Source organism: Melanostigma gelatinosum (assembly GCF_949748355.1).
Source record: "Melanostigma gelatinosum genome assembly, chromosome: 8".
NCBI classification, from domain to species: Eukaryota; Metazoa; Chordata; class Actinopteri; order Perciformes; family Zoarcidae; genus Melanostigma; species Melanostigma gelatinosum.
This window is the reverse complement of record NC_136641.1, coordinates 20,199,095-20,225,574: the sequence shown is the minus strand read 5'-3', so window position 1 is coordinate 20,225,574 and position 26,480 is coordinate 20,199,095. Positions and strand designations below refer to the sequence as shown.

General features: G+C 41.4%; 1 protein-coding gene across 1 annotated transcript in view; it reads left to right on the top strand.

The window, feature by feature from the left end:
- Positions 1 to 26,480, top strand: part of LOC306781123 (arf-GAP with coiled-coil, ANK repeat and PH domain-containing protein 3-like) — a 55,054-nt gene that overhangs the window by 26,725 nt on the left and 1,849 nt on the right. Inside the window, exons 5-24 of the mRNA XM_079273818.1 lie at positions 5,299 to 5,357; positions 5,724 to 5,907; positions 7,503 to 7,547; positions 7,725 to 7,820; positions 8,399 to 8,473; positions 9,518 to 9,529; positions 14,365 to 14,477; positions 15,083 to 15,134; positions 15,489 to 15,589; positions 16,110 to 16,221; positions 16,524 to 16,732; positions 18,511 to 18,580; positions 18,778 to 18,872; positions 18,966 to 19,183; positions 20,091 to 20,180; positions 20,406 to 20,495; positions 20,608 to 20,834; positions 21,282 to 21,391; positions 22,254 to 22,364; positions 22,458 to 22,519. Coding sequence (XP_079129944.1) covers positions 5,299 to 5,357; positions 5,724 to 5,907; positions 7,503 to 7,547; positions 7,725 to 7,820; positions 8,399 to 8,473; positions 9,518 to 9,529; positions 14,365 to 14,477; positions 15,083 to 15,134; positions 15,489 to 15,589; positions 16,110 to 16,221; positions 16,524 to 16,732; positions 18,511 to 18,580; positions 18,778 to 18,872; positions 18,966 to 19,183; positions 20,091 to 20,180; positions 20,406 to 20,495; positions 20,608 to 20,834; positions 21,282 to 21,391; positions 22,254 to 22,364; positions 22,458 to 22,519 — 2,131 coding nt within the window. The remainder of the gene's footprint in view (positions 1 to 5,298; positions 5,358 to 5,723; positions 5,908 to 7,502; positions 7,548 to 7,724; positions 7,821 to 8,398; positions 8,474 to 9,517; positions 9,530 to 14,364; positions 14,478 to 15,082; positions 15,135 to 15,488; positions 15,590 to 16,109; positions 16,222 to 16,523; positions 16,733 to 18,510; positions 18,581 to 18,777; positions 18,873 to 18,965; positions 19,184 to 20,090; positions 20,181 to 20,405; positions 20,496 to 20,607; positions 20,835 to 21,281; positions 21,392 to 22,253; positions 22,365 to 22,457; positions 22,520 to 26,480) is intronic.

Genomic DNA, 26,480 nt, shown 5'->3' with positions numbered 1-26,480 from the left:
TTGCTAATTGGGATTCCAAATCGTTGCACTAAATCGTTGGCGTTGTTATTTACAGTGACTGAGATTTGATTTAATTTTATTATCATTGCACAAGTACTGAGACAATGAAATGCAGTTAAGCATCTAACCAGAAGTGCGAAAAGCAGAAAGGTGTATAGAATATATATGAATACTCTAATATATATATATATACAATATGAACAAAAAGATATACAGTGCAAATATAAGTATACAGAATCAACCTCTCTCACTATTCTCATCAACCATATCAATTAATGCAGGTTCAAAAATGTGCAGAATTTACACATAGGTAGCGGGAGCACCGATTTTCTTTGTGCATTTTGCTTTTATGAAACTTTTTAGACACAAATAATCCACTTGCTTGCTGTACTTTTGTGAATTCTATGGATCTTGGTTCCTGTCTGGTAGCATCTTGAAGGATCTTATTATATCATCAATGAGAATAAACTAAATATTGGAAACACTTCAACAACATACAATTCAACAGCAACACAATCGAGAGCCTCCAAAATCAGCTGGAAGTTCAACGGCTCTCTTACACGGTCTCAAATAAACATTGACGCTGTAACCTTCATGAAGGCTGCGTCTTTTGCAGGACTGTTGTCTCAGAATGCATTTGTTTTAGCTAAGTGTACCTAATAAACTGGCAATGGAGCATACTTTCACCTGTACAGTTATTGGCAGGTTCAGGATGCTTCTTCTCAGTCAGATGCAGACTTCAGAGCCTCCATCAGTCCGTCAGTGTTTCTGTCAGACTGACGTATCCTCTGTTGGTCTGGTTCAGTGTGTTACACTTTAGAGAATGAGAGAGCGAGGCTTTGGCCTGAGACCAGCTGGCTACCTTGTTAGTTTGATGTCAAAGCGGAGCCGGAGGGCTCTGTGTTGCAAGAGTAGTGTGAGACTGAAGCGATAAAGAAAGATTTCACGGAAATGACACTACTTCCAACGATGTGACCTCAACGTAGCCTCGTGACCCACTGATATTAAAGACTCTTGTTAACAATTTATGTTGACATCTTTCACGTATTCCTATTTTAATCGGGAAGGACACCCTTCGCTTTGAACTGTGTGGCGCTCCTGTAGCCGAGGGACTCCGGCAGGGCTCCCATGAATAAGATATGATGATGGTTATGTCTGCTACTTGTGACGGATGTCCCTCTGCGTACATGCTTCTGTCATGCAGCTGCCACTACATATGCAATATGAAGTGGCAGCGTACAAATGGGACCGCTGAGTGCCCTTGTTGCAGCCATGCTCGGATGCCTTTTAAGACGCATGAAATAAACGCATAAAGCGAACGTGTACAAGGACGTGAGCTCAGACAAGCAAACGCGCAGATCCAAGAAAAGTATGAAAGAGTCTTTGCCCTCGTTTCCCTCCATTTCCTTATCGCTCAGCTCGCTCTCTTGCCAGCACCACACAACACAACAAACAGACTCTGTTTGTATGAAGGTGAAGCCAAGTTTTTAACTTTAGCTCCGAGCCTGTGAGTCTTTTCCCTCACCAGAAGCATCACCAGAATCAGGCCAAGATTTGAACTGTTTAACTGTTTGAACTGTCTGTTTAATTCAAGCATGAAGCTCCATATGAATACTCAATAAATGATTGACTTATGTTTGACTCTCCGAACATCCATTAGCAATGAGAGTAGCCTAACACGGAGATGCAAAGAGAGACTTAACATCTGAGCTGCTATAGGCGCTGTGTATATGTGCAGTAGGTAGAGAGAAGGCATGGATGGATGGAGGAATCGAGGTTATAATTACGTATTACTTTCAAGTACATTTTCACTTGCATACAGGAGGCTGTGCATACTGAATGAGTGTATTCCCACGTGAGATGCCAGCGCTAGTGTCTCTCAGTTATATTTGGAAACTGGAAAACAAAGAAAGACACAGCAGGAAGCTGTGTCTGTCTGCAGCTGCAATCCTTCTCATTCCTTACAGACTACAACTGCGTCCTTTGTTCAGAGAGTAGAAATATATGAAAGTGATAAGTCTTTACAGTGGCCTGACAGAGAAACACTGCTGTGTCTGCCCCAACACTTCGTTGTTAATTGTGTTCCTTAAATACTTAATATAGACAGCTGGTCATTGGTCTTGATAATAATAAGATTAGACTTGAAGCCCTTTAGCAGTATGAATACCAGACATTTTGATCTGCATTGCATGGACATCCACACAATAGATACATCAAGAATAAAGGCATTGTATGTTCCACGTTATTCTAGTGTAACATGGACTTTTCTCCTTCCACTTACATTTGGTACCATGGATTCTATTTTTACAAAACCTGTCAATCACAAGGTCGCCATGCCCACAAGCATACCCTGCTTTATGGTCTATTGTTGTACTTGGAAACGAGCTACCGAGGCCATAAACCCATGTTTACAATGGTGACTGAAGTAATAGATGAAATAAGAAGGAGGGGCATTTTATACTAGAAAGAACGTACGCTTAAGGCACTTCTGCATTGGCTTCACTTTTCAGAACTGTTGCTGCCAGGATTGTAAATTCAACCGATAAAGTGGCCATTGAGTGTATACCTCAGCTTACTCTCTGCTTTGATTTAAAATAAGCAGAGAAATGTTTTTATGCTCTTTAACCAAACGTGCCACAGCAGAAGACTGGCTGACCGACTGAAGCAGGGTTGTTCAGGTTTGATCAGTCAAACTGTCTGGATATAAAGTTTCAAAACAACATTTTTATTCCCCACACTTTGACATTTTCTATCTGATTTGACAGCTGTGTACTCCTGTGCGCGGATCAACCGATTTGGCTAAAGATTATTGCTTGACTGCTTTCATTAGGTCGGTCTGTGTCCCGACATGCCTGCAGAATGAGAGGCACACTGGTACAGTAGTCCATTGTGAGGGTGTTTGTAGCCGTCTCATTCCTCAGCTCTGATAACAGGCCGAAGATGTGCCAGATATTCCTGACTTTACTTTCTTAGGTACAACATGTTTGACAGTGTTTTCTTTGTCCGACCACATAACAGCATTGCATGTGTTGACCTGTCTGTTAATATGATAATAAGATCTTACGATTGTCCGATTTTGAATCCAAACAAAAAGGTTTCTCTTATTCATCATTTTAACACGACTGAAAGTCTATAGTCACAGTCGGAGCTTATTGACAACAATATGCCGTGACTCATGGCTCATAGCTAATATAAATATGTATTTCTCCTCGTTCTGCTCATCCTTATGTATTTCACTGGTAAACCACAGACGGGAGCGTGTGTCTCCTGATTGTCTGCTTGCGCGTATGCGTGTTTGTCCTTTCTACGTGAATATTATACAAACAAAACAGGGTACCACTCAGAAAAACGTATGACGCAACTGTTGATGGTAGGTTAAGGGTCACCAAAGTCATTTAGAACAAACCTCTGGGGACCACGGATGTCCAGTACATAATATATAATGTAAAAAAGATATTTCACAAATTACTGGGCCATCAAACCAACAATATTCCTTCAGGCAAAATTGTGTACGGTACCTTTAGGTGGTGTATTGTTCAGCCTGCAGTCGGGGGAGTAAACATCAGAGACAACCTCTGGCATCTTGACCTATGAAAGTAGGGTGTCAACTTGCCGCAAAAGCAGCTCAGGAATGCTGCAGGCTGCACCACCCCCAGAGCCAGGAAGTCTCACAGCAGTTTTCCTGCCATCACTCTCACACTCACACACACACACACACACACACACACACACACACACACGCACACGTACACAATCTCTGTGTGCTTGTTGACTTGACTACTTTTGAATATTGTGGTTTACATTGAGCCTCCATACACCTCACTCCTGTCTCTCACACTTATTTTGGCCCAGAGAGCTTATAGAGCAGTAAACTGAAGCCTTAACCCACCATCAAAACAAATGCGTCTCTTTTAGAGTTGGTCACAGGAATACGATGACCACTTCCATCTCAGCCACATTTTTATTTTGAAGCCTGGTCAACTCTAAGTCATCTCTACTTATTTGTAATGCCGGTGTGTGGCTCCCTCTGGACAGCACCTACAGTGGCAACTATAGAGAAGTGTCTCACTCATAATCAGTGCTTGTAATCCCACGAGTTAAAACACCCATAAGCTTAGTTTTATGGGATCCTTGCAAATCTTCTAATCCGCACCCACAGTTGCATATCCAATTATTCAGGCAGGATGAGGATGCAAACCCCTTCACCAATCTCGCTGTTCAGTGGGCTCTGACAATTTGGGTTTGCTTTGAGTCTGCTTTGGATGCAGACTCTGCAGTGTCACATTGTACCAAAAGCCTCTCCTCACTCTCACTCACTTCCTCCCTCCCTCTCTGTCCGAGTGACCTATTTAGCAGCAGCAGCAGCAGTATGGCGGGAGCGATCACAGAGGATGTGCTCAGAGGGCGAAAAAGAGGAGGAGGGACCTTTTTAATGTAAAACACGGAAAAGAAGGCGAGAGTGTTATTGTGTAGCAGCGGGTGTAGTTTGAGTCGGAGTGGGATTCCGCCACCATTCCAACGGGCATTAAAAGGCTGATTTGCATGGTTTGCGTGCATCATGCGGAAAAAGCATTGTGCTCTGTCGCCCTCTGCTGGTTAGAAATACATTGAGGGTTTGACTGTAGCACAATGTTTTCCCTCCAAAAGTTGAATCACTTTGAATGAGAAATGGCAAAATGCTTTAGGTTGTGCAAAAAACATGCTTTCGTATTTATTTTTGTTGTGCTGTATTGTAATATTCAAACAATCGTTCAGGAAACATCTTTATTTTTCACATTAAAAATCACGACTGTGTTAACTTAAGCTAGTATCAATGACTTCTTTTGACCTGTGTTATTTTGATATTACTGTTGGGTCAGTGGTGGAAGAAGTATTCAGATCCTTCACTGAAGAACTTAAAGTACCAAAACATTGATGTAAGAATACTCCACTGCAATCAGCATTCTTCATTCATCTTCATCATTTTTTTCTATAGAATGTCAGAAAATTGTGGAAAAGCTAAAGTCAGAAGCTAAAGAAATACAATTTTCTATCACACAAGACAAAGAAAAGCAGCAACTCCTTGTATTTTTGGAAGATGACATAATATTTGGCATTATGCTTGAAAAATGTATTAAAACTAATGAATCTATGATCAAAAGACAACTCAAAACTGAGTAATGGACTAATTGTTTGAGCTCCAGCTGAGATATGAATGAAAACCATTTCTCCTAAGGGTTATAAAACATCTTCATGTGTTTCAAAATCATTAAGACGTTACTCTTAATGATGTTAATCCCTTCTTTTCATCTGTTTCAGATCCTGTTTGATCAAGCTCAGCGGTCTGTCAAGCAGCAGTTGCACAACTTTGTGAAAGAGTGAGTAAACTTACAAGTTACGGCGCTTCAGTCGGGTATCCCCCGCAGAACTTTCAGATGTTTAAAATATTCAACACAGTTATAAAAAAACCAGAAGGTCCTGAACCTTTAAAGAGCAGATGTTACCCCCGAAAGCCTTTTTGGTGTTTCTTAAATATTAAACAGAGTACAACCCTTGGCAGCCAGGATCTGTTGTCACAGACGGATCACAAGCGATGCAGTGAAACCTCACGGCTACCTGTGACCTCATATTGACTCTGTGGTGGCGCTAAATATCCCAAAATCTGTAATTCTTCTGAGCTGAACAGTAGTTTGCTTTGTGATCCAGTGTACAGTTACTCACGTCTCACTTCCTGTGTCTTTTAGGGATGTGCGGAAGTTCAAGGAGACCAAGAAGCACTTCGACAGGGTGCGTGAGGACATGGAAATAGCTCAGGTGAAGAACGCTCAGGCGCCGAAGAACAAGCCTCACGAGGTGGAAGAGGCCGGCGGCACTCTCAGCATCACTCGCAAGTGTTTCCGTCACCTCGCTCTGGACTACGTACTGCAGGTTAGACAACGTCTCTGTGAATCCTTGTTCGAGAATACGACGATCCCCAACTTCAACTCCTTAGTGTTGCGTCCGCTGTCCAGTCACCAAAGTAGCGGGCTTCAATATTGGATCATGAGATAGAAATAACACCTGATCAACAAAAGCCAAGCTTTTATCCAGCACTGCGAAAACAAATGCGGTGACAACACGCTTAATGTCTGAGTCGTGAATGTAAAACTCCTGGATTAGTCTGAGGACTATGAGCCAAGATTGGGTTACGCTCAAACAGAACTAGTTCATGTGATCTGTTGTTCCACCTCCTCTGAAAGTGTTGATACCCGTTTCAAAATAGTGTGAGGTTCGTGGAAAACCGTGTCCGTCAGGTGACAGATCTGTGATGGGAGTATCGGGAGGAGGGGCGAACATTACTGTAAAACATTTGGATGATCACATCTTTTCATATCCTTCTGATGAATTTGCTTACAGTCCCACTAGACAGACTCATCCTGCCCGTACAATCGGGGGGGAATGGCCGTGACGTAGCCCTTCTAGCCTGCAGTGATGTCTGCGTCCGTCCGTCTTCCTGTATGACACATTATCCTCTCTGTTCATCTCTTCATATGCAGCATGCAGTTCATTTAGCGCACAAGTTGTAACCTACCCATGACCGCCCGCGGGGGGGAACAAAGAGGCTGATTCAGTGTGATGGCCGTGATGGCCGTGCCCTCTTTTCTGTTCTTCATTCTGTCTGCTGGCAGCTTTCTCTCACTGCTCTCAGACACGTTGCCCTTTTGAGTCTTGATTGAAAGTGTCTCAAGGCAGAAAAGGTCAACGCTGTAGGGAGATGTGCTATATGCATACGTGACCTCTTAAATGTAGCACAAAATGTTATTTAGGGTTGCGTTGTTTAAGGATGTGCACGCAGAGGCTTTAACTCATGAAATGTCAGACGGACTGTTTGTTTATGGCTGTGTGTTTTTTTTCCACTGTTCACTCGTATTGGGACATTATGGTGGTTTGCAATTGTGGAGGAAGTATTCAGATATTCTGCTCGAGTAAAACTACTGACATCACACTGACTGTTATAAGAGGTCAACAGTAAACCAGGCATCGGCTTTTGTTTGCAGGAACAAAAAATATTGTTGCCGCTTAATAATGGAAATGTGATTGCTCGTCCATTGGTTCTCTCCCTTTCATATTTTGTTTTTTTTGAGCCCAAAATTGAGAGAAACATTAAATTAGTCCCACAAAGTAGTTGTGATGTTGTCTCTACTTGAGTTGACGGCTCCGTCATGTTAACGATAGCTCAGCAGGCCGTTCACAAATCAACATAATGTCTTCGTGTTAGTTTCTCCATTGATTGATTTGTTGTTTGGTTTGTAAACATTCTGGAAAAAAAGGTGAGAAATTATGTCACATTTACCCAGAGTTCAAAGTGACACCGTCACAAACATTACGTCCAACCAACAGTCCAAACCTCAACATTATTAAAAGACATTATATTTTATAAGCTCTGCTCTGTGAATGTTTTGTGTTTTGTGTTCATCTTGAACTGACAGTCTGATCTATTATTTACATTTAGAAATGCATGTCTGTCTTTTTTTTTTTTGCAGATCAATGTCCTGCAGGCGAAGAAGAAATTTGACATCCTAGATGCTGTGAGTCAACACACACACACACACACACACACACACACACACACACACACACACACACACACACACACACACACACACACACCTGCATCTTTACAATATACTCCACAAAAAGAAGAGTCATCTGCGGCGTTGTAGCACTTCATAATGTAAAAACCCAACTACGTCTGTCCCACCCAGATGCTGTCATTCATGCACGCCCAGTACTCGCTGTTCCAGCAGGGCTACAACCTGCTGGATGAGATCAACCCATACATGAAGAAACTGGCTACTGAGGTGAGCAAAGCATCTTCATCAGCACTCAGCTGAGCTCTGTCATGTCCCCATGCGCTCTGTCTCCATTTGAACCGGTTTGATCCTCCTTTGAACTATCGACGGAGACGCAGTTGCGTAATGTATCATTTGCGTTCTTCTTCCGCTCGTTGATTGATACGTTGGAGTTTTGATCTGATTTTAGGTGTGTTGCACCGAATATAACGCGTCCTCTTCGCTTTCAATAAAAAGGATCCATTAGAGTTCAAACCGATATTTTCTTGGTGCACAAACATGTCATTGTGGACTAACTTGTTTGTCACAGCAGGTTGTCCGCTGCAGGAGAATCGATGCTTCATGACCTAACATGTTATTGGAGGCTAAGCCTGTGTTTGCAAGTGAAAACTGTTGCAGTCAGCTTCTGTGAATCACCCGTTACCTCTCTGGCACTGCCTTACTACTATATATCAGTAGTAGTCACTGCACTGTACTATATATCAGTATCACCTCGAAATGGAGAGTTTCACAGGATGTACATTTGGCTGGATGTCCTTTCAGAAACACTGAAGTTGTTTTTCTTTTTTTGTGTCTGTGACTTCCAGCTGGATCAGCTGGTGATTGATTCTGCCATGGAGAAGAGGGAAATGGAGCATAAACATGCAACCATACAGCAGAGGGTGAGTTCCTGCTTCTTTTTTTCGATCAGTCAATTAAGAATTGTAAAGAATTATACAAAAAAATTGTAGGATATCTTCAAGAGCATTGGTTTGAAAACAACGCTGCAGGCTGTGACGTTAGTTATAACATGTATTTGTATCCTACTGCGTGCTGTCAAGAGTTGTTATACACCTATTAACTAAAAGTGAGATCATTGCGAGAGTGTATCTGTATGGAATTAAGTGTTTTTAAGAGATATTAATCCCACTCTTGTCTGCTGTAGATGGTCAGCACATTATCTTCTGTTTGTTTGATGAACAGGAGCCTCACTGTGCTGTTAGTCCAGTAAAGTGCTGACCGCATGGTTTAAATGAATCCCTCTGACTTTGGGGATCCCCCTATTTTCTTTGCGCACGACCATGACTTCATTTTTTTCCCAATTTCTTTTAGTTTTTAGTGAAATATCTAAACTATTGGATGGATTATAATAGGCTCTATGGGTATAGCATCTCTTGGTGCGCGGATAAATACATGTAGGGTGCACTCCCTGTCTGATATCTTGTTCGTTAATAATTCAGAAAGCCTCATTTCCAGCGGGCCAGTGTCTGCCTCCTGTGTACCCGGGATCAGTGACCATCTGTCAGACAGCTCCGGTCAGCACTCTGCCTCCAGGCTCTGCGGTCTGTGCCGTGGATAGAGCCACGGGGAAGGGCCGGGTCACATGTGGGGCTCGTTATTGATCTGTTTTTGCCAGAGCAGTTAGACACTGAGCATCATGCACCATCCATCACCAAGGGACGTGTACTGTGGTTGTAAATATACAAGGTCAGGGAGTTGAAGCTACGTTCAAATCTAAATGGTAAGAATATATTGTGGTAGTGGTGGGTGATTTATTTTTACTGTGGGCAGCTTCATTGCTGGTAGACCAGTAAGGAGGATAATCAGAGGTGCATTGAAGCGGCGAGATTATTGTATTATCTCCACCTGAACTAGCCCGGTGGGTCTAACGCTGTATTTGTCTCTTCTTCTGCTCGTATGTTTTCATTGCCACCATCTCCTCTCAGACCCTCATGCAGGTGAGTACTCCGACATTTGTTTTCTCGTCGTCTGAATTTCATCTGTGGTTTAGTGTGTTGGCGGGCGGGATGGTGCAGCAGAGCCCACTGTGTTAGCGCAGGGCATTTACGAAACCCTTTGAAGTATTCTTCAAGATGTAGTCGGACTTTAAAAGCCCTCGAGGGCAAGCTGACGTAATTCCTGAATCATTTATAGAAGACTAATTAGAAACACAGGTCTTTGTTTGAGCAACGTCTGTTACATCGCCTATTGCCACTGGTGGAGAGTAACTAATACTCGAGCGTTGTACTTTTACAATATGCAGGTAGTTGTACTTTACTTGAGTACTTTTATTTTATGCTACTCTGTATTTCTACTCCACTCCATTTATTTTACAACATCAGTTACTTTGGAGATTTAGATAATTAATGCAAAATATAGATCAACTAATGAATTCAGATATATTATTATGGCTTAAGCCACCTGGTAGTATATCAAGTTCTTAAAATGATCCATTAAAATAGTGAGAAACACTTTAAGGCATCAATAATTATAATCCAGTAGTGTGTGTGTGAGACTACTGCCTATAAGTACTTTTAGGTATATTTTGATACTAATACTTTTGTGCTTTTACTTAAAGAAGATTTAGCTTGTAGGACTTTTCCTTGTACCAGAGTATTTCTACACTGTGGTTTTGCTACTTTTCTTGATCCGAGTACTTCTTCGTCCCTCTGCCTATTGAATAGGGATAATTGCAGTGTCCTGAAATAGATGACAATGTAATTGTTGCTTTCATTCTATATGTTCACTGTCTGAATCTGGTACATTACATGACAGGTTTTAGATTGATTCATGCACAAAATTGTCATTGCATTTGTTGTTCTTTATTCCCCGCTGCTTTTAGAACAGCGTGGCCTACTCTGTTATTCTTCTCTACTTCCCTGAAAGAGATTTTTTTCTCTTGTTTCTTTTCTTCTCCATCACATCGAGCATGTGCAATAAGCCTTGTGTAAAGTTACACAGGGCAGAGGGGGCAGCCTTTACTCAGTACAGGCAATAAACCAGGAGAGCAGAAAGCGAGTTAAAGTGCTCCAGCTGTCACTGCTGCTGGATCTGTGCACAGTGCAGCAGCACACATCGAAATGCCAGCGCCATTCATATTTAACCTCCGATTTAATGGAGAAGTCCTGTTCAAGGCAGTCGACTCCTCCTGCTCTTCTATATTCCTACCTTTACATCACCAGCGCAATGCTACATGCTGCCCCCCCCCCCCATTTGATTTATTTCTACTGCTTGGAACTCCAGATAGATGTTGTAGTAAAAACATGATTTCATATGTTTGTTGGGATGGTAGTTTTTATGATGGACATCAACACTCTTCATCTTAGCACGTACAGTACACAATTAAATGTACATACAAAATGTAAGTATATATAAAAAGAGATTAAAAAGATTTCGGGCTGCAACTAACAAATATTTTCATTGTCAATTAATCGGCATATTGTTTTCTTGATTAATGGGTTTGTCTGTAAAATAGTTATAATAATTTCCATACTTGAGAACTGAGAAAAATCTAAATCCCTCCAAAATACTACCAAATACATTATTTGAAGATTTCTGCAGGAGTATCATTTTTTCAGCGACTGGGTGGTTGGAAAGTTTCTGATTATATTAGATGTCATGTGTGTCAGATCTCATTTTATACAGCGAAGTTTAAAACAAATTGCGAGTGTGAAATGGCTACATTTGGGGAATAACATCATCACACTTGAATTTGAACTCTACAAAGAGTCTTAGCTTTCCAGTCATATCTAATTTATGCAATTCCAAGACGGTTTAGGGACACCAGTATGCATACACCATATTTAGAACAGGCAGACATAACACATTCAAGCCCAAACTGCATGGGATTATCATAAAGTGGGCATGAATGTAAAGGGGAGACTCGTGGGTTGCCATAGAAGCTATTTGATTCACTTATTGTGAGGTGAGAGGTCAAGGGACACCTGTGAAATTGGCCATGCCGGTTTCTTCCCTCAACAAAATGTACCCTAACAGATCTCAGCATATTTAGCCTTTTTCCCGACAAGCTATAGCATGACATGGTTGGTACCGATTTCATATGAGATCAGTACCTTCACTCCAGCTCTATACAGTAAGTGAGCCCGCTACAGCCTGGACGCTGGCCTGCTCAAGGAGGTGAGGAGATGATCAATGTCTAGTACTCAAAATGAACTGGCTTTTTGTAATTGTATAGCAATGTCAACCGGGTCTGTTGAGGATTAGTTGAAGACTGCTCAGCAGATGTCGGGCAGGTGTGTTCGGCACGAAAGCGCAAAGCCGTGTCTTGTAGAGAGAGCTTGCTGTGATAATGAGACACAGAAGGATCCTGCAGACGATAAACAAACACATCGCAGCAGACTGAGAAACAATTTGCTTACATGCTTCCAAACATTTTGGAAATCGCTGTTTCCCAGCCTGCTCAATAATTCACCCATGTTCATTTTCTGTCTGTGTGACGTTGCATCATTAACAATAGATGGTCTTTGTCGTGGGCTTGAGAGATTGCAGAGTACCACCCAGTGCGCATCTTGTTTTGAGTGTTGCCTCGCATGTTTGTGATGTTGTATTCAGAGAGGAGAGGCATCTGACAGCTGAAGGTAAGCTGCATTGACGATACCGACCGATTTGAAACTCGCGTTGCACTTGTGAGTCGACAGGAGATGGTAAATCAAGCCCTGAGTGGTGTTTGTTTGGTGGTCTGGGCAGCCTGCCAGATAGATTCCCTCCGGGTCACCAGGGGACTGAAACGCCCTCCTTCGTCAGCGGGGGGGGGGGGAGTTGTAAAACTGAAGCAGACGCAGACGCAAAAGTGTCAAAGCAGCCTGCTTGTGTTTGGGTCGAGAGCAGCTACAGTACCACGTAGTGTAGTCCACTATTCTTCCTCAGCACCCTGCCACCGACACATTGGCAGCTGTATGGTAATTTGTCCTAATCCTCGAGGCTCACAGGGCGGAAGGAGGCAGGTGGCTCTAGTGGAGGGCACACATGTCAGTGTTTGGAATTACGCACCGCACTGCAGCGACAGGATTCGTTGACCTCCGCTGTGAGACAGTGATGGCAGACATGCTTCTACTCTGAGACATCTGGTTTTTTTGGAGCCTATTTTTATCGACTTGTACGCCTTTTTCGTGCTTTTCAATGTTGTTGGAACGCGCTAAACGTTTCAAAATGAAGATCTTTTGCCGGTGGGACCGCAGTTTGGTGGGTTGGTTTGCATTAAATTGGCTGTTTATTACTCTCATTTGGTTATCATAATATTCAACTTTATTCTAGGTGTAGTTGTACTGCGAGTAGTTGTACTGCTACCACAACTTACTCCCAAGCAACTTCCCCTCAGCCCAGTCGCTCTCATTAAAATGTTTGGAGGTCCCAGGTGTTATGCTCAATGACGCGTGTGTACATTTTAAATGAAGTGTTATATAATGCACACTGGTGGGTAGGTGCACAGGGAAATGCAGTCATGTAGACAAAAAGGTTGAATTCCTGCATATTTTGTGCAGTATTCGACTATTTGCTTCATATTTTCATAACAGATATTGATTTATTGTTCTCTTCGTTATTAATAAATCTGTGATTTATTTTTTGTAAAGGTTATGAAGATATTCACGGCTGGGTTGTGATATTTAGACTTTTTTTTTTCACCCTTTGCCTCTTTTTCTATCAAATTTTTGTTGTTGAAAGAAATCTCTTATTTGGCATTACCCATCAAATCTTACAGTGAAAAAGAATCTTCATCTTCTTTCATTTGTATTCAGTGGTTTCTGGCGTGTTGCTTGTCTCATTTTAAGGACGTTTTTATTGATTATTGAAGTGGTGTTTTTAGATTTGGTGCCCCTTTTTAATTGGTTGCTACAAACTTTGACTGAAGTATACTTAGTGTACGTCCTGTTACACGTTTTCATTTGAATGTACACAAGTTAAAATGATGATATGGTGGAGAGCAACGAGTCGTTCTGTCATTCAAGCATTAAATAAGCAGTTAATGGTGTGCTGCTGCGTGTACACACACCCTGTTATGAAACAGGAGAGAAAATGAAATTCTGTTTTTATTTGGGTCACTCCAGCAGAGACTTTCATATGTTCTCGGGTACTTCTTTTATTATGTTCTGACATATATCTGCATTTTCTCAGGGCTGCATGCATGTGATGTTTCAATAGAACTTTGGATAACTTAATATTCTGTCCCTACTGCATATTATTATGTTATATCACCTCTAAGATATAGCTAATTAGACATATTGTCATACTTCCCTTACTATACATCAAAACACTGCTGTTTTTTGTGCTTCACAAAAACCTATTCATTTCGGAATGAGTGCTCTAATACCGGTGTACCACTTTCTATTAGCTTGCATTAAAGTGCTATCGGTCATGTTGTAAGTCAAGAAAAGGTTGGAGGCTCATTTCACATGAATCATCCTCTGTTTATGTAATAAGCTGCGTCACACTAGCATCTGTTGAGTTAGCAAATGCCACAGTGTGCCACGCAGGAAAATGACATGCAACTCCCATGCATACATGGACTAACACGTGACGGTTTCTACATGGTCGCGCAGTGCATGCTTTGGTTCTTTAATGGACTGTATGTACAGTACAGTCACATTCAATGCTACTGGTGTTCCAGGAACAGCACGCGTGCAACCTCCTCAGTGCAGAAAAGGGATTTGTTTCCTGTTTGACAGTTAAAATGTTTGAATAGCATCCTGCCAACGATAAGCTGGTGTGTCAACCTTTTCTATGACAGCCAGGGTTAACTTGGGGGTCTCATGTCTCTCTTTCTCTTCTCTTTCAGGACTTTTCGTATGACGACTCTAAGGTGGAGTTCAATGTGGATTCTCCTAACGGTGTGGTGATGGAGGGCTACTTGTTCAAGAGGGCCAGCAATGCCTTTAAGACTTGGAACAGGTAAAAATAAATCTTAATACGCTGCAATGTAGTCACTGTAGTATACACAGGACATTGATGGAAGAACACTTACAGTAGTTTTAATAAGTTACATAGTAACTCACAAACTATTCAGCATTGTGCTAATACAAAAATACAAGACTTTATTCAATGAAATAAATCAAAAATAGAAATTGAGAAGTTTGGTAGATGATTTGTTTATCTGTGTCTCGTTTTCGAGTCATAACTCAGTGAAATATATACAGTATATACTATACAGTAATATCTTTTTTAAATATAGTAGAAATGGAAGAGGTTACCATTTGTTTAGAATTTTACATTTTACAGTATTACCGCAATATTGCAGTATTATTGTTATATCATTGATACAAGCTATATAATGCAATGTAATATAGTATGTATAAGAATGTATAGTATCAGCATTTTCCTCAGTTTCTCATTCACCGGGAGGTTCGTGGTGCTGTGAAGCGATGTAATCAATTCTCACATGGTCATGATGTTGTGTTGCCAACAGCTAAACCCATTGATTCACCTTTGCTCCCTTAAAGATTGGAAGGATATCCATCGATGCTGATTTATTTATCTTCCTCCCTGTGGCTCTCTAGACGGTGGTTCTCCATACAGAACAGCCAGCTGGTCTATCAGAAGAAGCTCAAGGCAAGTCCATATATGTTGACGCTGTCGGCTTTCCCCGGGGTAAAGTGGGCTTCAAGAGGTTAAGTGCAACTTTAATGGAAGGACGGCTTGAATGTTTTTTCACGTTATGGGGGTCTTTTTCATCAGCACTCACCCGATGCCGTGTCAAGACATTTCTGCTGATATCTGAGTACTTAATCTGGAGCACACAGTGTTGCTTGGTTGTAAATATCTAATGGTCACACACTCTGATACTTTCAATTGCCAGGATAGAAAGTCTTGTCAAGGAGGAGCTAAAGGTTTATGTTTGTGTAGTGTTTAGGTTTTGTTTTTTATTATAAGCAGAGAAAAGATGAGTTCTTTGTGTTTTCGCAGGATTCCCTGACGGTGGTGGTGGAAGACCTCCGGCTGTGCTCTGTTAAACCGTGTGAGGACATCGAGAGGAGGTTCTGCTTCGAGGTCGTGTCCCCTTCCAAGTAAGACTTCACTATTAGATGGATGAACATAAAAACAGAAATTCATGTTCCTCAGAGGGCGACTTTCTAATATCTGCATTGATCCTTTCACGTTTCATCTAGTACCTTCATCGGGTCAAAGGTTTCTTCAAATACCTGCACAACTAATGACATTTCCATCAGACTGTAGTTTGTATTTAGCGCTGATTAGCAAATGTATGCACGCTAACTAGGGCTATACCGACGAGCACGGAGGGCCATTCATAACGCTGACATTCAAATTCTAAATCAACATTCAAACCCATCGGTTCTTTTTCTTCATCGCAGCACTTTTTTTGGTTAAGCTGTATAAGCACAGTTCTATATCGTTAATTATTGTCGTTTTGTTGTCGTTCTAAAAAGATGAATATATGTGAAATCTATGAATATGCAGACGAATGTATACATACATACATTTAGTTTAGCATTTCACACTCGATTATGCAGATCTGTACAGATGGTACATTATGGTTTATACCACTATGATTTGTCTGTTTTACAGGAGCTGTATGCTTCAGGCTGAGTCTGAGAAGCTAAGACAAGCGTGGATTCAGGCAGTTCAAGCTAGCATTGCGTCGGCCTACAGAGAAAGCCCAGACACGTACTACATAGAGGTAAGGCACAGGTCTGGGTCATAAAGCATGTAGAAATGTGTTTTAAAGCCTGTTTATGACATTTGATTGCATTGTTGCAGTGGTGGAAAGTAAAATACATAAATAAACATGTATTGAACATGTTGAAAGCTGACTAATTGACATGTTGTACCTAATCCATACAAAACGTGTAAAAACGACAGAATTTGCGGTTTTATGGATTATGCAGGACTTTTATTTGTCATAGATTATTGTAACTGTGTGAAACTGGTAATGTTAAGTTATCTGAACACATCTTTGTGACCCTAATGTTTTATGTTTAGCATCTGGACAGAACGGCCTCTCCATCCACCAGCAGTATCGATTCTGCCAGCGAGCCGCGGGAGCGCATCGTGCGAGGGGAGACCATCCTGCAGCGGATCCAGTGTCTGCCGGGGAACGAGCAGTGCTGTGACTGTGGCCAGGCCGACCCTCGCTGGGCCTCAATCAACCTGGGCATCCTGCTGTGTATCGAGTGCTCTGGCATCCACAGGTAGAGTCTAGAAAAAACATTTGTGTCTTTCAGATTACTGTACAAAAGAATCCAAGAGCAATCTGGACTTTGGCAAATGAGCCTAAGATTAGCTGAACTGCACGTAAATACAGTTTTGAGGTTCATTCATTCAAGTTTTTTACACATTAATGCAGAGGTGGTAATAATCCAACAATGTGTTGTATATTTAAACAATCTGAATGGGGTTGTTCTGCATAATGAGTACATTCGATTTTGATACTTGTAGTACATATTGATAATAATACTTATGTACTTTTAATTAAAGGGGAACTCCACAGATTTCACACATCAAAGCCTGTGTAGTGATTTTGGGAAGAATTACTGCATATATGTAGTATTAAGCCCAATCATGAAGTCCAATGAATTGATTTGAAGTCGAGTTGCATTGTGGGTATTGTAGGCCCCAGGTTTGGAGAATGTGTGTAGTCAAAAAGACATTATCTCTTTGAACTTTGAATGCAGGTATTTTACTCATGGATTGTTTTCACGCTGGTATTAAGGTACTTTTACTTAAAGATCCGCTGCAGACAAGTTTTAAAACAAATACAAATGCTCAACATTAAATAATTACTTGTGTCTGATGGTTTTTCCCTTTAAAAAACAATCTCAAGTTGTATATTGGATCTCTATTGTTTCCAAAAAAACCTCTTCCAGTGTCGAACATACATCAGTAAATTTGTACAGTGAAGCAAAAACATTAAAGTTAAGTAAAAAAAGAAGAAGCAAAGAACAGCATGTAGGGAGACTTTAAATAAAATATCTGAATACATCTTCCACCGCTGCCAATGTTTCTGTGTGGCTACTGGCACTGAAGGCAGGAAGTGGTGCCAACTGTCTGTTACTTTGGCCTTACATTGTGCTGTTAAAGTCTCCATGCACGTTCTGCCACACACACACACACACACACACACACACACACACACACACACACACACACACACACACACACACACACACACACACTGTTGAGGGGATTAAAGTGCGGAACACTGCTTATTGGATCAGGCTTTGATTGAGAGTTTTCACTGAGGGAAGTGAAGTGAGACGATAAAGACGAACTGCAGAGTTGAGACACACACACACAGTGAACAAGCCACTGAATAGTTTAATTCAGCATCAGATCCTGGTGAACATCCTCAACCAGATCTCATGTTCGCTTACGTCACACTCATTTGTTTTCAAGCTCCCGGATGGAAAAAAAATACCCCTCAGGAGTTGTGTGTCTTATTTTGAAGTATCACTGCTGATGTAAAGACAAACGTTGTGTGTGTGTGTGTGTGTGTGTGTCCTCGCTTGTTGAATATTCATGCTCCCTTTCGGGGCTCATCCTCTCACAGTGAGTTCGGACATCTTGTTACAATGCAGGTCAACAAAGAGGAGAAACACCGCTTCGGTGGTTTTGTTATGTTCTAGTGTGCCACTGTTGCCTGGGAACCAGACAGTTGCATCAGTGGAACTTGGTGATTTGCATGACATTAGGAGCTCCTCTCATTTCCCTCTAATGATGTTCGATCATTGCAGCTATTCAGACCAGCAGGTCACCATACAACACACCGTAGAGTATGATTCATTTTGAAATCTTCTCTCCTGTTCAAAGGATATCAGCTGCTCTTGTTTTATTTGTGGTGGCTGCCATCTGTTGCCTTATAGTTACAACAAAGTACAATTATTTCCCTCTCACCTCTGAATTGTTTGACTGCAGAACAGAAACACAGAAGATGTTCTATTTTTAACATTGATTTTTGTTGTCGTTGCAGGAGTCTCGGAGTTCACTGTTCGAAGGTTCGCTCGCTCACACTGGACTCATGGGAACCAGAATTATTGAAGGTACAGTTCGTTTCAGCTGTGCCCGTATTTGGTTATAAAGCTACAGCCAGGAGACAGTTAGCTTAGCCTAGCATACAGACTGGAAGCACAAAATCTAACTCTCAGCAAAAAAGAGAAAGGCGAATAAGGATATTTCCGAAAATGTCCAGTCTCAGTGGAAACCATTGATGTCATGTCTCTTTGTCTTTGCTTTGTAGTTAATGTGCGAGCTTGGAAACAGCGTCATTAACCACATCTACGAAGGCTCATACCAAGAACAAGGTCTAAAGAAACCATTACCGTCCAGTTCAAGGTAGGAATTCATTAAATATGGCTAAATCAAATTAAATCTGTTACTTTTAATTCAGCACGACAAGTCTCTCGTATGTTATGTGGTCTGTCGCAGGCAGGAGAAGGAGGCTTGGATTAAGGCAAAGTACGTGGAGAAGAAATTCCTGAAGAAGCTGGGCTCCACAGAGATACTCATCAATGGAGAGAGGAAGTCGGAACGGCGGTGGAGCGTGAAGAAGTGTCGGAGACACAACAGTGCCACCATGGTACCTAAAACACGACGAAGGTACCGGCAAGAGCCCGGAACCATCTCCCCGTCCACCCTCTCCTCAGGTACTTCAGTGGATCTCTGTCTAGACTTATGGGATGGAGCTTTCTAGTGATGTGGTTCATTTCAACTCTGAGCCTTACTCACAGCCCTAAGCACCTGAGTTTTCTAGCCAGAAATGCTGTATCTCCTTGCTCAATTTGTATAACATGAGCCAAATTTAAGAAAATGTCATGTCAGCTTTATTGGCATAGATCAGAAGTTTTCCAACTGTAAGTTGCATGGGATTTAGGGATGGAAAGACTTTAAATAGAGCAAAGATAAGTTGAAAGAGTCAGGCGCATGCAGGTGTTCTGAGAACAACAGGAAGTTAGTTATTTGGCCACTTTTTTGACAGCCAGCAGAGGCGGTGTCACACAGCTCAGGGAGGCTATCAAATGCTTGTTTGCCACATAATACTCCTTCTTTTAGACTTGATTTGGTCAAATCTGAACACACAGACGTGATACACATCGATCATTATCCCTCAAGTCCATCATGAGTAAACGTCCATTCATCTGCAAAGAAAGGCGATACTTGTAACTCCACCACTTGCCTGAGAATTACCACTTTTTTAAACTTTTGTTCAGTATCAAAGTGATCCAGTGTGACATGTCTGTACATGCATGAGTACGTTCTATACAGGGACTGCTGATAGCTAATTCAGCATACTTCTAAGTCAATTTACCAAAATGTAACGACCCACGGTGTAACTTACTGAATCTAAAGCTACACTACGACTCAGACTATTTGTGGACAAATCTTCAGAGCAGGGAAAGAGGAAGTCGAACGCTGTGACTTGAATGTAATGTTGATAAATGAGAGGCACAAACTAGGGCTATGTGTTGATAATGGTCCCACAACTGTGCTCCAATATATTCGTCAAAATAGCTTCTCTTTGGTGTTCACCAGTCACCTGTGTTTGTCTCACAGCAGCTGCTAAGTTCAGACGAGACTCCCTGTTTTGTCCTGATGAGCTGGACTCTCTCTTCTCCTACTTTGACACAGGATCTGGACCTCGAAGTAAGCGGCTCACTGTTTTGACTTTTCCCCAAAAAACAAACTGGCAATGTATTCACTGTTCACAGGCAACTCCAAAACACTCAATATTTCCATTACAGACTGTAAGACGCTTGGGTCAAGTCTCTGTTTTGCATGATTCTGTGCCTTTTTTAAACAATACTGATCCGCCAGAAAGAGACGCCGGTAACTAATGTGTCCATGCTCTGGCATCTCCCGGTCCGGCAGGCCTAAGCAGTGACAGCGGGTTAGGAGGCAGCACAGATGGCAGCACGGACATCCTGGTGTTTGGTTCTGTGGTGGACAGCGTCACAGAGGGTAAGTCCAGTGGAGGAACGAGTAACAGATGGTCCCTTGGGTATTATGTACAGCACAGTGGGAAATAAATGTCACATGACTCAAGTTCCCGGTCTCTTTACACTGTCCGCAGAGTGCGAGGTGTCGGAGGACTCGAGCGGCGAAGCCGAGCTGGAAGTCGAGCCGGAGACATCGGACCCGGAGGACATGAGGGACCTTCATCCCGGAGCGCTGCTCTGCAAGGCCTCGAAAGCCCGCAACCTGCCTGTCATGGCTGAAGCACTAGCCCACGGGGCAGATGTCAATTTGGTCAACGATGAGGACGAAGGAAAGACACCTCTCATACGGGCCGTGATCGGGGTGAGTCAGTCGAAGTGAGCGTTGCCAGAAATGAGTCACGCAGGAAGCATCATCTGATTGACTCGCATTCATGAATGACAAATGTATACATTTTGCTTTTCCTGGGCTGATTGCCAATGAGGACTGTATTTAGCCTTTGGCTCCTCATCTGTATGGATGCCAAGGACATTCATTTCCAACGCCTAATAATACTTTCAAAACTGACAGAGCAGCAAACAGAATCCTGCACAGATCCTCACTCACATAGACAACATATTAGAGGCAAGTTCTGTTGTTGAAATGAAGGGCTACGAAGTGGAATAAATCAAATAGATAAATAGTTTCACACAATCAACTGTACGTGAACTGCAGCTGGGAATGTGAGGATATCTGTTTCTTCATGAACCTTTTCTGCCAAAATCAATTGCAGTATTTCATTGTCAGTGTCGTGTTGTTTTTTTTCTTTAGGGTTCGTTGATCGCCTGCGAGTTTCTGCTCCAGAACGCTGCTGACGTCAACCAAAGGGATGCGAGAGGGAGGGGCCCCCTGCATCATGCCACATATCTGGGACACACTGGGTGAGTCACGAGGCAGGAAGTAGCTGTAACCACATCTCGCACAGTTTATATTTCCATAAAACATGCTTTGTTGAAGGACTTCATGCAAAGAACCACTCGTAAGAAGTTGTGGCAATCACCAATGTTCTGGTACTTAAAATCTTCTCTTCGTTATGACCGAAATACAGACATGTGGTCCAGACCTGTCACACGAGTCCTGAACAGATATTCTGCCTCACGTCACCAGGGGGAAATTCTTGCTTTACTTAATTATAATGCCTTTAATCTAAATTCATTTGGAATTAAAATTTGCGTTGTTTACATATACCAAGCTAACTTGCTGCTTTGTAACCATGACTTTTTTTTAAAAACTTTTTAAAATTTCAGTTGCTGTTACACTGAACAAAAAACGCGACAAAACATCGTTAATGACAAAAAAACAAACAAACAGACACAAACAGACATAAAAGTGAAAATAAAATTTTAAAAAATAAAGTAAATTAATATATAATAAAATGATTTTATTTTATTGTAACCATGACTTTAGTTGCTCTTTTCTATTCGTTTTATACACCTCTGATTATTCATTTTGTACTTCTATTCCTCGATACTCATTTCTTTAACAGCTGACATTCATCAGCTTGAATGCAGCGATCTACGACCCGTTGGTGCAGTTAAATGAGTTTTGTGCACCAGACCGCACAGAAGAAAAGTACGAGAGATTTAGAATGAGAATACATTTTTCCTGCATGAGGACAGCTGTGTTTCTGCAGCTGCCTCTTCTTTGTCAGTGAGCCAGACGTATGAAGCACAGACCTTTGAAAATGAATCTGATTGGATATGCGTTTGCTGTGATTGATCTTTGTTTCTCTTGTGTTTTCAGGCAGGTGTGTTTATTCCTGAAACGGGGAGCTACACAGAACGACAGGGATGAGGACGGCCAGGACCCTTTGAGCATAGCTGTACAGCAAGCCAATGCAGATATAGTTACACTGTATGTCCATGTAATGTACATACTTTCCATCGATTATTTTACCATCTCTCCATCTTTGATGAATTTTAAACCCCCTTTCCTTCTTTCCCAAAGGCTGCGTCTCGCCAGGATGAATGAGGAGATGCGGGAGTCGGAGGGACCCTTTGGACAGCCAGGTCAATACCCAACCAGCAGCCCCACTGAGCAACAGTATAAGAGATGCATTCAGGAGTTCATCTGTCTCAATATAGCAGAGTGCTAGAAGTTTAACATACAGTGTAAAACCAGTGCAGGGGGTGCCAGTAGACATATGACTGACCGATAGAGACGAGTCGGAGGGCTTCAAACTTCTTTCCTCCACTTGTTTTCTCACCACCGGAATAACTTCTTCTCTAGATCAGAATAATGAATCTCCCCAGCGCAGTCTGCTGACTTGAGACTAAAGCAGCCTGCTACTCACTCAGGATCACACAATAACTCAGTATTAACCTCCGTTAATGATGTCAGATTCTACCCACTGATGATGAGCTTAGTCAGTCCAATCACTGCCAGTGAAGGGTTAGCCACTCTTTTAGTTCACAGATTATCCAGCAGCACTATTGTGAAGCAATCAATAGACCCCCGATAAAGGCACCAGCAGAGTATTTAGGGACAACGTTGCCCTTTTTATTTGGAGGTTTTCGAGGGTACAGGGTGCTCTGAACCAAAGACCAGCCACAGCTCATTTGTCCTAACAATTCTACATTTAAGTTCATCGTGAGAGTTGTTGTCGTAGTGGTAACTTGAAAAGTGTTATTTTCGGGCACTGTTCCGGTAGTAAAAGTCCCCTTCATTTTTCCCCATAGTCGCTGTTATTTGACCTTTTCTACGGCTTGGATCGGCATGAAACTCTCCTTGTTAAATCATCAGTACAGAAGATTTAAAAACTGAATTAAAAGTTGAAGATTACAAGCCTGTGTAAATAAAAACGTTGTGGGTCGACGTTTACTACGAGTCCCAAAGGGCATTTCAGAAAGAAACATCCAATCACTGAGCTTTAATTCAGCTTTCATTTTTTTTCTTCTGCGACAACGGGTGGGGAAAAAACTTTTGGCAGGTGAAAAAATGTAATAGAACCAAAAGCTTTCATGTTACTCACCTGGTAAAAAACATGAATACTTTTAGGCCTATTGAGAATATGAGGTTGAGGTGCACTTGCGGCCAAAATTAGGATTAGTAACAACAACAAAAAATGTAAAAAGAAAGATAGTGACAACAACAACAACTAAATATCACCTGCGAAAACAAAAAATGAAGGGAACCTTTTTTTCCACCCATTCTTAATTCAAACACTGGGTAGAAAACAATTTAGAATAAAAATGGGTCACCACAATTTGGCTTTCCTAACATGCCTCTTAGGGCATCAATACTAACCGTAAAGGAGATGTTGCGTAAAGAAAACTTTGAGATGGGAATACAGAATGGGAATTATTCCTGACCAGGAACCAGCGGCTCGTCCTACTTGGTAACTCTCCACAGTATTCGTAGCACAGATGAGTCGGGTGAATGATGTCAAATTGTCTTGTACAGGGTGGCACAGCCACTTCAACTTTCCTGTTCATGGTCAATTCAATTTGAGCCGACTGTTCTTTTCTAATAACCTGAGGATCTGTTGTCCGTGCACGTCAGATTTAACGGCGGTGGAGCTCTTGTGTTGTCATTGTGAGAGTCGTAAAGGGGAAACTGTGAAGCTGCGATAACTGTGACTGAGAGTAAATGATCACAGAAGTTTAATTAAAAGCAAAATGATGCACTTTTTCTTACCAACAGTGATTTAAATTTAGTTTTTGCTCTTATGTCGCAGTACCTTCCCTTCTTTTTCATTTTTTTTTCTTCAACATAAGTTTTAATGCTTTTGTTTTTAATTATGAAGAACCGAGCAATAGTGAAATGATTATTTCAGTTCAGATAATCTGTATTTTTGTGTTATGTTTAACAACAATACAGGTGATATTTTTTTGAGCTGGATATATTTTGTTATATTTTATTTGCCGAGCAATCACACACACATAGCGCCAGTATTATATTGTCATTATGAGAAAGAGAGCCAGTTCTCCAAAGTTCCATGTTATATAATCTCTTGGAGTATTTCTGCAGTCAAAACTGCAGTAGAAGATGGACATCTTTTGACAAATCACAATAACCCAACATGTATTTGTATGTTAAAATGTTTATTTATGGTATTCTAATGTATGACGACGAGGCGGATATTAGATTTGTTCTTTGTTTATAGTGCATGGGTGGCTGTTGCCAGGTCTTCTTCAGCCCTGTTTCTTCTGTGCCCAGTGTATGTGAATATTTGACATTTATTATTGTTGAACAACATTGATATCCATGTTATATACTGAGAAAACATGACAACAGTGCATGGAATGGCATCCGTGACAGAAATGACAGACTGAACACCCATCTCCCACTGTCTTCCATTGGCTGCTTAGTGCAAAAAGCTTGATGACAATGAAAATGGCTGCCTGGCCGCTGCCCAAAACTGTATTTAATGATCCCGTTTATGCCCTAAAATGACGTCGGGTCTGTTGAGTACTTTACGTTTGACTCTCTTGGTAGCTCACAGTAAATGTCAGTGATCCAGAAACTGTTGGTTGTAGCGTTGAGCGGCCCCGTATGAGACTGACCGCTGCGTTTTTTCACGTTATCTGAGGCAAAATTAGCCGCGAGGAAAATATTTTTCCCAAAGATGTTGCTTGTCTTTGACAGATGCTATGGATTGTTGGGGTTTAGTTTAAACTAAAAACCACAGACAGTTTTTCAGAGTGCCAGCAAGAGTTTGGTTTTTTTCTTTTTATCATTTTACCAAAAACACCCCCTGAAAATCGAGTCCTTGCTGACTTCCATTGGTATAACTTCTAACCCTGCAGTGATGTTCAAGTGTACTCCAGGTCCCTGTGACATCACTGACGGGTGTGGTTACAGGTGCAACACAGAGCATTTCTGACCGTTGAGCTGGGTTTGATCAGAGTCACCGTAATATTGTTTGCTTCACCCATTAGTACAGCAGGTTGTTTTGTGCTATAAATGCACAATACCTTTACCTTTAATGCTGTACTCTAATGATGTAGAACAAAGTGAAGGCTGCTGGTTCGTGAAAATGGCCGCGTGCTTTAGATAACTGGCACAAGATAAGACAACAGAAAGAGCAGCTCACTCCCCCGTCTTGCTCCTCGGTGATCGATTCAAAGCACTTTGAAAAGCAGCCTTTTCTTATTGTGTGCAGTCCTTATTGTGGTAGCTTACAGAAACAGGAAGCAGGTTTTACGAGATGATGTCATCACTGACCAAACAATGATTTGCATCAAGCCATTGAAGGATTATGTGTTGTACAGTACGATGTGTCTGTTGACTGTTGTGTGTGTGTATAAACTAAAAACTATTAACACTTTAACTGCTTGCTTCTAACATGACATTGTAAACTTTCTTGTATTTTGTCTGTCTCTGACTGTTAACTGTACAATCTCTTTGAATACTGTGCCTCTGAATATACCTGTGCATATTAACACTAACTGCTACCTATGTTTGGTTTTGACTCCCTTTTTTTTGTTCAATAACTCCTCCCAGTGTCTTCTGAAATGTAAATAAATTAAAGATGTGACTAAAAGCTAACCTCTCCCTTTGCTTCTTTGCTTTGACAGCCTTTCACCACATCAAACAGCATTAACCAACTTCTAATATCACGCACTGCTGCTGCACTAATAATGGATCAAATACCTCTCATTTTCAAAGCATGACATGATAACCTGTATTACCTAAACTAGAATATGAATGAGTTTGTATATGCATGGAGAGAGATTAACATATGGGGTTTTTAAGCATTTACAAGCAGTATACAGATATTAATACATGGTTTGTAACACAATGTTGTTAGTAGTTATAAGAACATTTTATTATCATTTTTTCACATTTTTTGGACATTACAAGACAATTAATCTGAAAACTAAATGGCAGATTAATCGTGACTCATAGACCTGAATTAGTTACTTTGGGAGAAATGCAGCGGATTAAAAACTACAGTATTTGCCTCTGAAATAGAAGTAGCATGGAATGGAAATACTCAAGTAAAAGACAGGTACTTCAAAACTCAGA